Source organism: Equus przewalskii, chromosome X (genome assembly GCF_037783145.1).
Source record: "Equus przewalskii isolate Varuska chromosome X, EquPr2, whole genome shotgun sequence".
Lineage (NCBI taxonomy): Eukaryota > Metazoa > Chordata > Mammalia > Perissodactyla > Equidae > Equus > Equus przewalskii.
The window spans coordinates 31,720,843-31,736,313 of NC_091863.1; the positions used below are offsets into that span (position 1 = coordinate 31,720,843).

General features: G+C 44.4%; 1 protein-coding gene across 1 annotated transcript in view; it reads left to right on the forward strand.

Annotated features, from left to right (window-relative positions):
• TSPAN7 (tetraspanin 7) overlaps window positions 1-15,471 on the forward strand; it is a 128,593-nt gene that overhangs the window by 101,729 nt on the left and 11,393 nt on the right. The window contains exons 2-5 of the mRNA XM_070605725.1: window positions 3,185-3,373; window positions 7,894-7,968; window positions 10,563-10,658; window positions 12,122-12,277. Coding sequence (XP_070461826.1) covers window positions 3,185-3,373; window positions 7,894-7,968; window positions 10,563-10,658; window positions 12,122-12,277 — 516 coding nt within the window. The remainder of the gene's footprint in view (window positions 1-3,184; window positions 3,374-7,893; window positions 7,969-10,562; window positions 10,659-12,121; window positions 12,278-15,471) is intronic.

The window sequence follows — 15,471 nt, forward strand, 5'->3', positions numbered from 1 at the left end:
CCCTACATTACAATGCCTGCTCAGATTGGCTTTCTTAGCGTTTCTGATAGCTCCTCCAAGAGGTTCAGAGGGTATTGCAGGTAGATGACAAACATGAAACTTCTCTCCCCTTCTCAAATCTGCAGTCAGCTGTTTATCCATTCATTCAGGCGATGCGTACTGAGCACTGACTATGTGCAGGACACACAGCTCCTGCCCTCAAGGGGATCACAGTCCTGGATGTGCATGAGAGGGGGATAGGGTGCAGCATAATGATGGCATAGTACAGAGTAAGTTCTGTTTAAGGAGGCTGGGAGGAGTGGCTGTAGTGTACCGTAAGAGTTTAGGATGTAGACAGGTAGTGATAGGAAGAGTGAGAAGTCTGGTTAAGAGAATCCTCATGAGCAAAGGTTGAGAAGTAGTAAAGTACAGGAAGTTCACAGAGAATACCTCAGTTTTCCTGGAACTACATAGAGTGCATAAAGAGTAGTGAGGGAGATGAGGCCGAAGGGGCGCAGGTTTGGTGTGTGCAGGCCTTGCATATGTGGAGTTCAGGCTTCCAAACACAGAGTTGGTCCATCAGGAATGTTTAAGTATGAGAAGAGCAACACTGGAGAAGGCCTTTCCTCTCTGGATTGTTCTTAGATTCCTGGTCTAAGGTGTTGGAAGGGGCCTATTCTCCTAGTCTCCACGTCATTCAGAGGAGGAGTTCCTTAGAGGATGACTGACTTGGTCAAGGTCAAGATATTGGATGGTTTTTCTCCCATGCAATATGGTACACAAAGCAATGGTTGCATTTGGAGAAATTATTGTTTGAAAAGAGAAAAGAAATGATGTTAATAACTGTTTGCCTTAAAATGAGCATTTGTGTTAACTTTAACATACTGCATATAATGTTTGTTATGGTAATAAGCGAACTTTATGAGATCACTGGTCACAGTAATACAAGACAATATCAGACTCTCATACTTGGTCGGTAGTATACAGTTTCATTAGAGCAATCACATTCCAATAATGACTGGCAATAGTAGTATAGAGAATGCAGCTGCTCAGTGTATGTCTGAAGTGTTACTGAATCTTTGGGGGCAATCACATGAAATTACAAGTCTCTAGATGAGACCTATGTTCAGCCTATGCCATGACTAGTTTAGCTGAATTTTTGTCTTTGTTCAATACCTTTACATTATGATATTTACGGCTTTAGACAGATAATGGTAGAGTGGGAAGAAGAGGAGAAAGTTTCTCTTTGGTGCCATTTTAAGGTACCGCACAGTATTTACCTGATGAGAAGTTTCATAAGTATTTGGCGTTTTAGAGACTGTTTATAAAATAGAGGTTCGAAGACCCAGAGAAATGAAGTGGATTTGTCAGTGAATGTTAAGCATTTGCTCTGTGCCTGGTACTGTGTTAAGCATTGAGTAATTAAAGATAGCTCAGGCACTGTCCTTTCCACCTAATGTTCACTGCATTCCTACCCCTAATGAGTAGAGTTGAATCTTAAGTTTTGATTCCAGTGCATGAAAAGCATTTTATGTTTCCATTTGGAGGACTATGGCCGAAGAGGCTGCTCAAGGGAGGTACTTTCTTTAGCAGCCACCAGGTGTCAGCAGAGGACTTAAGAACTCTAGCATGTGTATTCTTCGTTGTAGCTCACTAAGTCCATCCCCACTGGAACTTTTCACAGGCAGCAGTCCTCCACTGAGCCACCTTATCCCAAATATTAGTGTCAAACACTTTCTCCTCAACATTGCATCATAGTCATTCACCTTTGCCTTAGTTCCTCGATCTTTTTCTGATTTAAAAGTTTTAGTTCTGTCTTTCCTGGTGATGGGTCTAGAAAGTAGAGGCTATGGGTGGGGGTAGGGGAGTATCACCAACCTCTTGTTGTTTCTGCTGATCCCTTCCCCCCAAATAGGTGGAGCCCACTCTCACCTGATACGGGAAAAGGTGCAGGATCTGTTCTTTCGCCTGCACAGAGAAACAATCTGATGGTGGAGTTTGGCTCCAAACTGCAGGAGTTTTCAGTGTGAAGAGGAGAGGCCTAGACATCTTTATTGCCCCAGCCATTTGGTTCCGCGTGCAGCATGTATTTGGTGGTTTCACTTACAGATGTTAAGGAACAGTGTGTTGATTGACAGGGGTATCTTTGAGGTGGGTATTCATTTGTGTCATACTGGTTTTCTCCAGTTTCTCATCTTGCCTCCTCACTTGAATGGGGGACTAGACAGGGAGCTGATGCATTTGGTATGGGACACTGGGTGATAGGGTGGGACAAAACTAGGGAAGGGCTTCCTTGACCACCCAGGCTTCTTTTGAGCCTCATAAGGTATCAGAACGGTGGCACTTGGAGGGCTGTCAGTTTGAATGAGTTGCTAAGCCATCGGCAAACTGGAGGAGGGACCTGATAGGGAGATAGAATCACAAAGTCAAACCGCTGGCCTCAGCAGCTAAAGCTGCTGGAGTATGTGGCCTGCAGGGGATGGAGAGTAAGGCATAGCATGTAGCCCCGAGAATATACCCTGAAGTGAGGGCCTGATTGATGCAAGGTTCTAGAGTTTAGATGTGCTGTGGGGATTTCCTTTGGACCGATCAGCTGGACTTGACAAATTATATTACAGCTAATTCCAGGAACTATTCAGATTCTTCTGTTGTTTTATATTGAATAAAGTAAGTAAGGCAGCATATCAGTAGGGATTCAAAAATATTTTGAATGTTTTGCTTTTGTAGAGATTTTTGTGATCATAGTCAAGGAAAATCACCTTGTTCCTTAGAACATCATATAAGATGTCCCTAAAACATACTATATACACGCATGCTATTGAAGAGTGTGGCTGACGTTCTTGCTGGGGTTGTATCCAGCTCAGTGTTGGCTAGCAGCTTTCAGACCAGACCTGGGAAGGCTCTTTGTAAGCAGTTTTAAAAAATATTCTTCATTGTTGCCTTAACTTCCAATTAGGATAGTAACTGCATTTGGAATTGTGTAAGGGACAGATCTAATTGGACAAAATCAAAGTGTCTTTCCTCTGTGATGGCATTAGTTAATGGTCTCCAACATTTCCCTCTGCTTCAAAGACTCCTACAGCAGCAAGTGCCATCTTGCTTATGGAAATCTGAGTCTTCAGATTCAGGCCACCTTGCTCTGTGTTGACTCTCTCCTCTCTCAGCAGCAGGTTCACACTCCTTTCTTCCTCTTCCTCCTCTTCAGATCACTGGGGTGATCCTGCTGGCTGTTGGAGTCTGGGGCAAACTCACTCTGGGCACCTATATCTCCCTTATTGCTGAGAACTCCACAAATGCTCCCTATGTGCTCATCGGAACTGGCACCACCATTGTCGTTTTTGGCCTGTTTGGATGCTTTGCTACATGCCGTGGAAGCCCATGGATGCTGAAACTGGTAAGTCACAATATAATACTGCTTTTTCAGTTACTTTTTGTAAAAGTACAAATCACGTGAAAGTGAAGTGGCCCTTCTTGAAGGCATAGACAAGACGTTAATATTCATTGACTCTAATTTTAGTCCAGACTCTTACCTAATCTACCCGTTAATCCTCTAGAGGGAAAAGCAACCCTGAACACAGCCTGCCACAAAAAATCCAGTCCTGGTCCCTCGAGGTAGATGATGACAAAGCAGTGGTCAGTGGTTCCAATAGGCCATTTATATCCTCCTGGCAAGATGCCCTGTTCTACTTTTTTTTTTTTTTTTTTTTGAGGAAGATTGGCCCTGAGCTAACATCTGTTGCCGACCTTCCTCCTTTTTTTCCCCAAGGCTCCCCAGTACACAGTTGTATATCCTAGCTGTAAGTAATTCTAGTTCTTCCATGTGAGATGCTACCACAGCATGACTTGATGAATGGTATATAGGTCCGTGCCCAGGATCTGAACCCGTGTACCCCTGGCCACTGAAGCAGAGCGCACGAACTTAACCACTATGCCATCGGGCTGGCCCCTCCACCTTTAAAATCTGCCTTAGAAACCTCTTCAAGCCTTCTCTTGTGAGAGTGCAGCTTTGGCGAGCAAGCAGCATCCCGAACATAAGCAGCCTTTCATCTCCAAGTTCCCACTGGAGAAATACTTTCTGCCTCCTTGAGCTTGGTCGTGCTTGCATGCGAGGACACACTCTTCTCTAAACCTGCACACCCTGGCTCAGGGCTGTAGGAGTTGAGCTAAGCCAGAGCTTCCCCACTCAACAGAGGGTTGATGCAGTGCCCAGTATTGGCTACCAGACCAGTGCTGGGTGCCTTTACTCTAATAAGGACAGGCACAGCAGTGATGTTTCCCAAAGGGTAAGAGCAGGCTGCTGAAAGGCTGTTCCTGTGATTCTGAACTTTTTGGTAGACTGGTTGCCTAGTTCCCTACTCACTGTCCATGCTTTTCATTAACAAGAGTTAATATTAAAGGATTTTATATATAAAAGATAGCAAAGGCCTCTCCTCAAAAGAAAACTTTGTTTAAAAGGATTTATTTCAGACGTCTTATTCTGTGAAAGGGGGAGCAGAGATTCCATCGGTGCTGTGTTGCCTGTCCTTTGTCGTTTAGCCCTAGGTGATAGTAACATTGAACACCATCTAGTGACAGATACGGGTGTGAGGGCCATTCACTCCAAAGGAGCCACCTTCCAAACTGGCACTGGTCAGTCTCTTTGGTGGGAACCTCGTGGAAGTAGTGCTTGATTTGGCGACTCTCTGTCTTGCAGACCATGCAGGAGGCTGATGCCCAGGCCACCACTGATTCTTCCGGGTGGGTGGAAAAGCCATAGTGAGGCTATATTGAGGCACTCCTGCTGCTGTCACCTGCTACTCTGTGCTAGCACCCTGAGTCTACCTTCTAGTGCTTCTTACAAGCACTAGGATTTCTTTCATTCTAGTGTTGTGGTCCTCAACTTTGGACACATGCTTAAATCGCCTGAGCAGGTTTTGAAAAACACCTTTGCCAGAGTCCCATCTCCAGCCAGTTGAACCAAAATCGATGGTGGTGAGGCCCTTGCATCACATTTTCTAAAAGCTCTCCAGGGGATTCTGTTGTGCAGCCAGTGTTGAGAACCTCTTCTTCAGTACAATGAGTAGCAAGGGGAGAATTAACTTCAGAGGCATAGAAAAGAAAGACTGCTACACATCCATCTGTCCAAACAAGAAGGGAGAGACCTGGTCGTGAGACCAGACTGATTCTGACACTAACTGGCTTAAGTCTTCAGTAGCAAGGATGCAATCTCTTTGGGCCTTTGTCCCCATTTATGAAAGAACAGTAGTGGACTAAATCACCAAGCTTTCTTCCAGCCCAAATACTATGACCAAAGAGGGGCGCACGAGTGGATACGACAATGGAAGAATCGTCTCCAGCGTCTTCCGAAGGTGGTTTTACACCACACTGCCATTTTCTCCTAACAGTTGTGAGCTCACTAGCCGGTGAGCCTTTTGGAGAGAAGTTTTTTGAGTTTTGTTTTGCTTTTGATTTTCGTCTTTTAAAAACTATCGTTTATGGGCGTCGGCCCCATGGCGGAGTGGTTAAGTTCGCATGCTCAGCTTCGGCGGCTCAGGGTTTCGCTGGTTCGCATCCTGGGCGCGGACCTAGCACTGCTCATCAGGCCATGCTGAGGCGGCGTCCTACACAGCAGAACTAGAAAGACCTGCAACTAGAATATACAATTATGTACTGGGGGGCTTTGGGGAGAAGAAGAAGAAGGAAAAAAACCCCAAAAGATTGACAACAGATGTTAGCTCAGGCGCCAGTCTTAAAAAAAAAAAAAGAAAGAAAAAAAAACACTATCATTTAGTTCCTCTTACCTGCCAGATGCTGTACTGGGTGCATACTACGTTTTCTTTATTCCTCACCACCATCATGAAGTGCACGTCGTATTTTGTATCACATGATAAAGACTTAGAGGTTAAGTAACCTGCCCGGGTTCACACAGCTCATGTGCAGAGAGCAGGGATCGGAACCTGTATATGTCTCTTTCCGAAACCAGGACTATTTCTACTACAATATTTTCATTTGGAGAAAACTGGAACCCTGTCACCTGTATTTAGTACAAGCTCTTCCCAACAGGCTTTTGGCCAAGGCCTTCTGAAGGAGAAGCAGCTCCTGGGAGCAGGGAACTTCCCAGAGGCAGGAAACTGCTGATCTGGCTGAGAGCAGAAGTCACTTGATGAACTGTCAGTCTAGAATTTTACGGTCCTCATTTAACCTCCTTCATTGCAAAACAACTGAAAATAACTGTTTCCTCTTTCTGGAGGACCAGAGCGTCTGCCTCCCTCCTAAGAGTTAGTCCCGGCAAGGCTAGGACTCAAACCTGGGAGGACTTGTGACCAGAGTCAAATGTCCTTTCTCCCATCTGCCTCCTCACAGTTACTTTCCTGCGGGACTTTCTGGGGGAGTCTAAGCCTAGTGTGAGACTCTCCCTAGCATAAAGTATGCTTCTAATTGCATTTTGTACCAAGTTGAGAGAGAGAAGTCATGTACATGGGGCGCTCGACTCATAACTGTGTGTTCGATATTTTAGTGACTGTGCTTTAAGTGTGTGTAGAAACTTTTGGTAATATTTTGAACGAAACTGGCATTTTAAGCCAGTATTTCCTCCTTTTAATATATATGCCACTAGCTGAGAAAAATAATTTATGATCCTATGCACATATGTATACTTTACAAGACATATGTACGTTTTACAAGTAAGTAATATGGCCATGTGCAGTCTATCCAAATTCCATAGCATGATCTAGGGCCATTCCAAACATTCAGGACCATTGTATTTCATTTTGAGATGAGAAGAAGCAGATTGTAAGACATATGCCTTGTAGGAAAGGAATCAATTCTCTTTCCTTTTATCTGCTTTTCAAAGTCACAAAAATGTGAAGCCTTAATGTCTCATAAGTACCATGTAATATCTCTGAACTTAGGCATGCACACGCACACACACAAAATCAACTTGGAAAGTACAGGAAGCGTGAAATGAGTAAGAGGCACTAAGGGTTTTAGATGCCCGCAAACACTGTTAGTCAGCAGCGTAGCATATTTGCTTTTTTAAAGGCTATCGACTCCACGTAGTATGCAGAACGAGAGAGGTCAGCAGCCCACTGGCAACTGCTGTATTCAGGCCTGACCACCATATTGAGAAAGAATGTCCACCTGTGCACGTTCTGGTCTTTCTGTCAGGATGGGAGGGATGCACAGTTCCAAAGGAAGGGATTTCGAAGCCATTTCATATAAGATGTGCTTAGGGAAACTGGAGGGATTCGCCTGAATGAAGAGAAGCAGCAAGGTCACACCATTGCTGTGTTCACACATGAAGAGCCGTTGTCTGGAAGATAAGTCGGGCTGGTTCTTGTATCTCCTGAAAGCAGATCCAACACCAGTGAGTGGAAGTAGGCAGACTATGGCCAAGGGAAAGGAAATCTTTCCAGCAATGGGAACAGTTTGAAAACTGAATGGGCTGTAAGGGGTAGGTGGAGGGCTTGGGCTTGGCTTGCAGATGCTGGATGAAGGGCGCATGCAGATGCCAGATGACCATCGTGAGGGAGGGGGTATGAAGGCCCCCAGACAGGGCAGAACTACGTCCTATGACCTCCAGGGTACTTTCTAGCTCAAGAATACTAATGTTAAAAATAGTGGATACCTTAGTTGTAAAAAGCCCTTCCGTATTTCTCCTGGTTGAGCTGGACTGACAAGCATGATGCTAGTTTCTGGATGAGCTCTCCCCAGCCTGTGTGCCCCAAAATGCTTAAGCATATTCAACAGACACATTCCTATATTGATGCTCATGTGGGTAAATCTGGAAAAGAGTATTTTTAAGCTTTTCCTAAATTTCGTTGAGGGGATATGAGGATTTGTCTAATTCCGTCTGAAAAGAAGTAACCTACCCCGAGGAAGCACTCCTCTTCATCCTGATGTATCTGACTTTGTCCTTGTCCACTTGATTTTCAGTACGCCATGTTTCTGTCCCTGGTGTTCCTGGCTGAGCTCGTAGCTGGCATTTCAGGGTTTGTGTTTCGTCATGAGGTGAGTATACACAAAGTGGAGAACTCAGTTAAAGGGTCTTTGGGAGGAACATTTTTGAAATCTCTTGAAATATGTAAAGGGTGCATGTAGGCTAGCTGGCATCTCCAGCGGTATTGCTATTTTCCAAATGTCATGTAATATGGCCAAAATGCCAATGAAATTCTAAATGCAGGAATTTCACTAAACTTGAAACTTGAGTTGTTGATCCTCATTCTATTTCTTTATATAGCTATTTCATAAAGTAATTCTCCACCTTGTCTTAAATCAGTGGCCATCCACATAGATTATATACGCCTTTTAAAATAGCCCCTTCAGCAAGGGACAAGTCTGTATCTGTGTAACAAGGTTTCTGAGACTGCAAAGGCAAGCCACACTAGTTGTGGCCCACAGGCAAAGTGCTAGATTTCCCCAAAACAGCCTGTGCTGGCCTCTCCCCTCCCCAGAGCGCCTGGGGACACGCCCTGCCACCCAGGGATCAAATCCCGATGCCAGAATGGAGAAGCTCTGCTGCTTTGCATAACAGTGAGGAAAAAAGAGAGAAGACAGTCATGATCTAAAACCCCCACAGCGCTTTGTTTTTAGTTTACATGTACAATTTTAGATTTCTAAAGCTGGGGAAAAATTATTTTGAATATGTTTTGTGATCTTAACTGCTAGTTTTGAGGACACTGCCAGCTGTGTGGCCATCCTTCCATGTACTATCATGTACTCTCACCTATGTACTATCACCATAGCTGCTCTGTTTAGACAACAGATGTTCTCATGCTGTCTGTAGCTGCCGTGGTATCACTTTTCAGTTGTGTATATTGATGATAGGTCAGAAAGTGTATCCGCTGCAATAAAGTTCTAACTCCCCCCCAAAATCCATTATTGTACCCCGAAAATAACAGTAAAGCCAGAAATAGATACACACACATGAAAGGAAAAAAATAGCAAGGTACGGGTAGAAAACATGCCGATGGGGTAGAGTGATCCTGTGGCTCTTGAAAGTCTGGCATCATCTGTGCCAGGCCCTGCTTTTGTGCTTCGGCCAAATTCACTTCCCAATAAGCTTGCTTATGCACTGTCTGACCCTTTCCTATTGCCACGGCTTCTCCCTTTACAAGAGGTGGTAGCTCAGATGCCAAGGCTGACTTCTAGAACCCATTTCATATGGCACCACATCTGGAATTAGCACTACATCCCTCATTCTTATTCTCAGGTAAGGTGAAACCTGATGAAGTCACGGCCTTGTTAACCCTAGAGGTGCCCCCGCTGCATGTGTGAACTGCAGGCGCAGCCTGGCTCGCCCCCACCTCGGCCCTTGCCCACTTTCCTCCTGTATGTTGCTATGACTGGGTTCCACATAGGGAGTTTTCTCTTAATGGTTCCTGATACCTAGGCCTGGACATCCTTATCTACCTAGCCTCTTTTCATCTGAAACACTTCGGAGAGTGGTGGGTGGGGGTAGCAGTGCCACTCTTTGACCACCAGTACTGGTCTTGAATTTGGCTAAACAGTCAAACACACATGATGACAATAGGTCCTGCTTAGCACCGTTTACTCAGAAGGATAGAATAAAGGAAGCACAGCTTGCCAACAGGGCAGCAGTGGGCTTATTTCTTCAGCTGGAGTCCTCAAAGTGGTCCAGACTCTATTCTGTGTACACATTCCCACCCCTAAGAGCCAGTGCAGGTGCAGTGAAGTCAGAGGACACAGCTGTGTGTGGTAGGCAACTTGGCTTAGGAGCTCCATGAAACCAGTGCCTCTCTAGCTCTCATAACTGTCCCATGGGCATAGCATCCAGTATCTCAGTAAGGAACATGCCTAGCCAGGAGAGTCACTATATTTAGCCCTAAGCTTCCCACTAGGTAATTATTGTCAATTGCTGTCCTCCCAGTCCAGAATCATTTCACCAATCATAGGGTAGTTTTACCATAAGACGGCAAGGGTGTTGCCTGGTAACCTACCTGACGCACTGCCTTCAGCAGGTTTCCAGGGGAACAGAGCTTGAAAGTTAAGCCAAGGTCAGATATGTTCATAGAGAAGGAGAAAGGGTTTTGTTAACTATTTATTAACAGCAAAAATTCTTGTGCTTTAGCCCCTTTTTTGGCCTCAATAAAGACAGGTAAGTGAAAGTTGGTTTTGCCCCACTACTGTATGCTAGAATAGGGATCTGTTTCTGGGCAAAACATCAGTCTTCCTGCCCCCCAGTGGCCTGTCCTTTGTCTTTCTTCTGAGTAAGGGCAGAAAAAGTTATAGAAAGATGGGCATTAATCACTTCAAAGAAAGTAACTGGAAGACCCAAGCCTGAGGTTTGGCAGCTCACCGTGACAGCCCTTTCAGAAACTGACTAGCCACTTCAATGGGTCATTTAACAAGGCAGGCTTCCTCTGGATAGGAGGCGAGGGGAAAATTTTTTTTAAATTCCTGAGCTAATAAACCCCTGGTGAATTTTCTGAGCTGTTTTGTCTCAGAAAACAGGGCATTCCCTCCCTGGCCTACATTTATTCAGAGACTTGAAGAAGAGGCTATTTTGGGGTGGAATTTGGTATGAATCTGAGCCCATTTGGGCTGCAGTGGACCAGAACCACATTCCTCCTTGTCTTCCATAGATCAAGGACACCTTCCTGAGGACTTACACGGATGCCATGCAGAATTACAATGGCAATGATGAGAGGAGCCGGGCAGTGGATCATGTGCAGCGCAGCGTAAGTTCCAGGGAGAGAGACCGGGCTGGCAACTATCTGCAAGGTCTGGCCTTAGATTTATGGGCTGCCAGTGATGTTGGGCCAGTAGCATTTGCTGTTGATTCCTGTTCTCCAACTCTTGGTCCAGTTTGATTTCCAAGAGTTGACATCCAGTGCTTGTCCAGGGTCCAGTTATCCAGGTAATCAGCGTCAAGAAAGACTGCTGCCTCTGGTTTGCTTTTCATCAGTAAGGATTGTGAGCATCCCAAGGAAAGCTAGTTTGCCCTTAAACTCTGAAGCTTTGGAAAAGAGGTAGGCAGTGAGTCTGTGACAGCCTTGCTTATTGTTGGCTCCCAAAGGTTGGCATTCTGGAAATGGTGTCTTGATGCTGGATGGAGAGCTCAGGTGGGCTGTGTTCACTGGCTTCGGCAGTGTAGTGGGGGTGGAGAGTGGACTGAGGAGAAACCGAGGATCTGCAGATGTGTGAATGGCCTAGGCTGCCCCATGCCTTGCAGAGGAGATGAGAAAACTAGATGTTTCCTGCCTGGAGACACGTGGGTGGGAGCAGGGAGGGGAAGGTGCTGGTGCTCAAGCCTGACTGCCTCTCAGGGTCTCCTGGGGAGGTGTTTGGGGTTTTTCTTGTTGTTCTTTTGCTTTAGAAGCGGCATTTTTATTTTTTGGTAATTTAATTTGATAAAATTTCAAATATAACAGAAAAGTTGCAAAAATAGTATAAGGAACGGTTTACTTTTTACCCAAATTCATTAATCAATTGTATTTTTGGCCCATTTGCTTTAATATTCCCTATGCCAGGGGTTGGAAAATCTTTTCTGGAAAGGGTCAAATAGTAACTATTTTGGGCTTTGGGGGCCATGCCGTCAGTCTCTGTCACAACTACTCAACTCTGCTCTTGTGACACAAAAGCAGCCATAGATAGGAAGTCAACAAATAGGCATGGTTGTGTCCCAATAAAACCCGATTTATAAAACAGGCAACTGGTAGGCTGTAGTTTACCAGCCAGCTCTCTCTCTCCCTCTATGTGCATCTTTTTGTTTCCTAAACCATTTATTTACCTATTAGTATAGATCGTGTGGAGAGTTTTTTAAAACTATTTTTGCCTCAGCTCCCCCATCGACAATCCTGATTTAGTTGATCTATACCTCTGTACCTTTAACAGCGCCTAACTCGCCCAGGTGATTTTGATGCTTAGCCAGGCCAGAGAGGCACTGCTTTGCCTTGTAGAGGTGGTAAGAAAGCCAAGATGACGTGTAATCTAGGACTGCCTTCCTTCTTTGAGTTCAAAGAGGCTTCCCAGTGAGTATAATTGTTAGTGGAGCTTCAGCTCATCTTGGCTCACCAAAGCTGTGCCTGTTGACTTAGGGGCTTGGCCCGTGTTTCTCTTAAAAGTTGCAGGGCGCTGAGTGAGGAGACCACAATGTCTTTGAACTGCTGCACTTTGATTCTTTTCCTTTCCCCGTTAACAGCTGAGCTGCTGTGGTGTGCAGAACTACACCAACTGGAGCACCAGCCCCTACTTCCTGGAGCATGGCATCCCCCCGAGCTGCTGCATGAACGAAACCGACTGTAATCCCCAGGATCTACACAATCTGACCGTGGCTGCCACCAAAGTTAACCAAAAGGTACTGGCTTCCTCTCGGCCCTGATGAGATCAGTGGTGAATATTTAGGGAGGGCTTTTTTGTTTCTGTGAAATTATGACAAATAGGTTAGAAATGGTAGTCTAGGAGAGAGTCGGGAATCTTCCTTTGTGGTCCTTTATTGCGTGCGAGAGGCACTTGCGGCTGCCCACTTCTGAAGGAGAAAGCTGTGACTCAGCTTGGCCTCACATTCCTCTCCCTCAGCAAGAATCTACCAGGCATAGTTAGGAAGGTTTAGCAAGTGGTTCCTGTTAACCCTGGTGCTGATGTCAGAGAACGTTGCCTTTCTTCTTTCTGTGTGTCTTTCTTCTGCTTAATGTGCCTTCTAAATAAGAAATTATTCCCAGCTGGGTGCCAGTCCTTAGCGTGAAAGGGGAGTAGAGTTGACAGGCAGCATCTGCTTCTGCTAGGAGGGTGGCCTTTATTTTAGGGAGTTCTCTGCTATAGGAAAAGAAATCAACAACTCCAATTCAACTCACTGTCAACATCCTGACTCCCAAAGAAATTAGAACAAAAAAAATCTGGCTGGAAGAAATTCGAAAGTTAGTATGTAGTGGAAATGAGAGAAATGAAACTTAAGTAGAGAAAGGAAAATCAATTCTGTATTCCACTTTACAGAGAATCTGATGAAGACATGATCCAACTGTGTGTGAAGGCTATCTGTATTCTTAAACACTTAAAGAAATGCCAGATAGAACATTTGTTTTTGTAAAACGAGGAAAAAAACCGTACTATTGAGTTTACGTGTGGTTATGCGGCCATTAGGTGAATTTTATTTTCTTACTAATACGAAATTCTATCCTTAGAAGGTCTTCAAAATTCTATGTGATCTAGGCCAACTACTGAATAATTCATAGAGGATACCCATCCTCTCAGAATATTAAGACATGGTTTCTGTATTTTACCCATTTATTGTTGGTATTTGTAGCATAAATGCTGCAAGGCATTGCTGCCATTCTAGAAGCTCTTTTCGTCATTCTCGTCTTATTACTTTGCTAGTGGTGGAGTGAGGCAAGATGTTCAGTAAGAGCACATCTGTTCCTACTGGAATTTTCTTGTGAACCCAAAGTTTGAGGCCTCCCTCTCCTCTCATCAGTAAGATGACTTCTGGTTTCTTCCTGAGTATCCCTGCTGAGCACCCATACGTGTCGTTATGCTGCCATTTTCTGAAGTGTGGAGCATACCTAGCACTCGATGGATGCTCTGATTTAAAGGTGGCAAGAAGTGCTTTGTGGCAGTGAGATATTGGTATAACAGAGCCCGAGGAGGTTGTTTGTAGCAGCAGCAACCGTCAACCTTGATAAGTCTTTTTTAATACCCAAACTTCCTTTTCTTTTGTGAAAGTTGAGGATCTAGAAGTCAGGAGCATGGGGTCTGGAGTCAGGCTTCAGTTTAAATTCTAGCTCAGCCACTTGCTGGTTGTGTGATCTTGATCAAGTTACTTAACCTTTCTCAGTCGTCTTTTTCTCATCCATAAAATGGAGATAATAATAGTTCCTGCCCCTTAGGATTGATATGAGGATTGAACGAGATAAAGTGTCTAAAGCACAGTGCCTGGCACAGAGTAAGGACACAATAAATGTTAACTGTAATGCAGAATGCTCACTGTAGTGTAAATGCCATGACGATGATGGTGAAGTTTGTCTTCCACTAGACCGCACTATGGCTTTTATTAGAAATGATGCAGCAGGTCCTTGTAGGGAAGATCTTTTGTTTGTATTCAAAAGCAAGTTTAGAGGCATATGCCAAAGTGCATCTATATAATCCTTACAATTATGTCCAAAAAGAAAGATAGGATAGCATTTTTTCATTTCACTGATAACCTACAAATTGACCTCACTTCCTGCCTCCTCCCACGATTCCACTTTACATTTTCCTGGGCACCTCAAATACCCGGAAGAGGTGCTTAACTTCTCTCCTCACTTTCCTTATACTCTCCAACTTAGCTCCCTCAGTGGAGAAAAATAAATGAAAACTGAAATTTATCTAATGATTTGATTAGATATTCTCATTTAAGAGGCCCACACAAACCTCTGAGACAAATTACTTCTCAGGTCTGAGTCTCAGATGCCTCATCTATAAAAGGTGGGGATGGGGTGAAGATAATAATAGTAGATACTCAAAAAGGTTAGTGCCCTCCCCTACTGACTCCCTCCCCCAGGAGGCTTAAGCACTCCCACACTCTAAATCCTGGTCGATTTTTTGCTATCTTGAACCCTCTGTTCTGATAGCACAGAAGGATGACTCTTGGCTCTTACCTGGCAGCCTGAGAAACCTGCCTTTACATTTAACTGGGAGAGAGCAGGAGGGAGGTGAGAGCAGTTAAACGGGATATTTATTGTTTTGTTTGGGGGATGGAATTTATTTTGGTTTTGCTAGCAGGATGATGAAATGTCTGCAGGTTCAGTTGGCTAATAGCATTGACTGGGCCCCTACTCCATAGGAATTCCTTGATGTTTTTTAAGAGCAAGGGCAAGAGGAAGAGAGAGAGTTATTCTGGTTGGCAGCTACCAAGATACCTCTTCCCAGAACCTGTCTGGCACTAGCCGTCTACTCCTAGTATTGAAAGTCCGCCACTCACAGATGTTTTCCATTGGCGACTGTGTTGATTTAGACCTGCTGAGAGGGTGAGCAAATTACCTGTTCTGTTTCTGGGTGTTTTCTAGGACATAGAGCAGGTCTCTGTAGATTTATCTCACACCTGACAACCAGGCTTTCATTGTAGGAAATTAAAAGAGATTGTTGTGGGCAGATAAGATCATGGTTTAGTGGAGAAGTTGAGGTGGAATGCAAACATGGCCCGTAGTTGTAGTATCAAAGCAGTTCTTGAAGTCTGCAGATCTATGCTGAGACGTGGAAAATGGGCTTGTGGGTCCGCATGATGAATAACAGCGATAAATCCAGAGAGAGAAAGCATTTATTTCAGCCTTGGTCTTTTATTGTTTCAACAACAACAAAGACGCTAAATCCCTTTCATCTTCTCATTTTTAAGTAACCCTCTTACTGATATGATTCATTAATTTGCTTTCTTATTTGGAGTAAAAAAAATAGTAGGGGAACTCTTCTTAGAGAAGAGTGCTTCTCAAACTTTAACGGGCATGTGAAACATCTGGAAATATTAACATTTATTAAAATTCATTAAAAATGGATAACGCAGGGATTTGGCAGATTCTGACT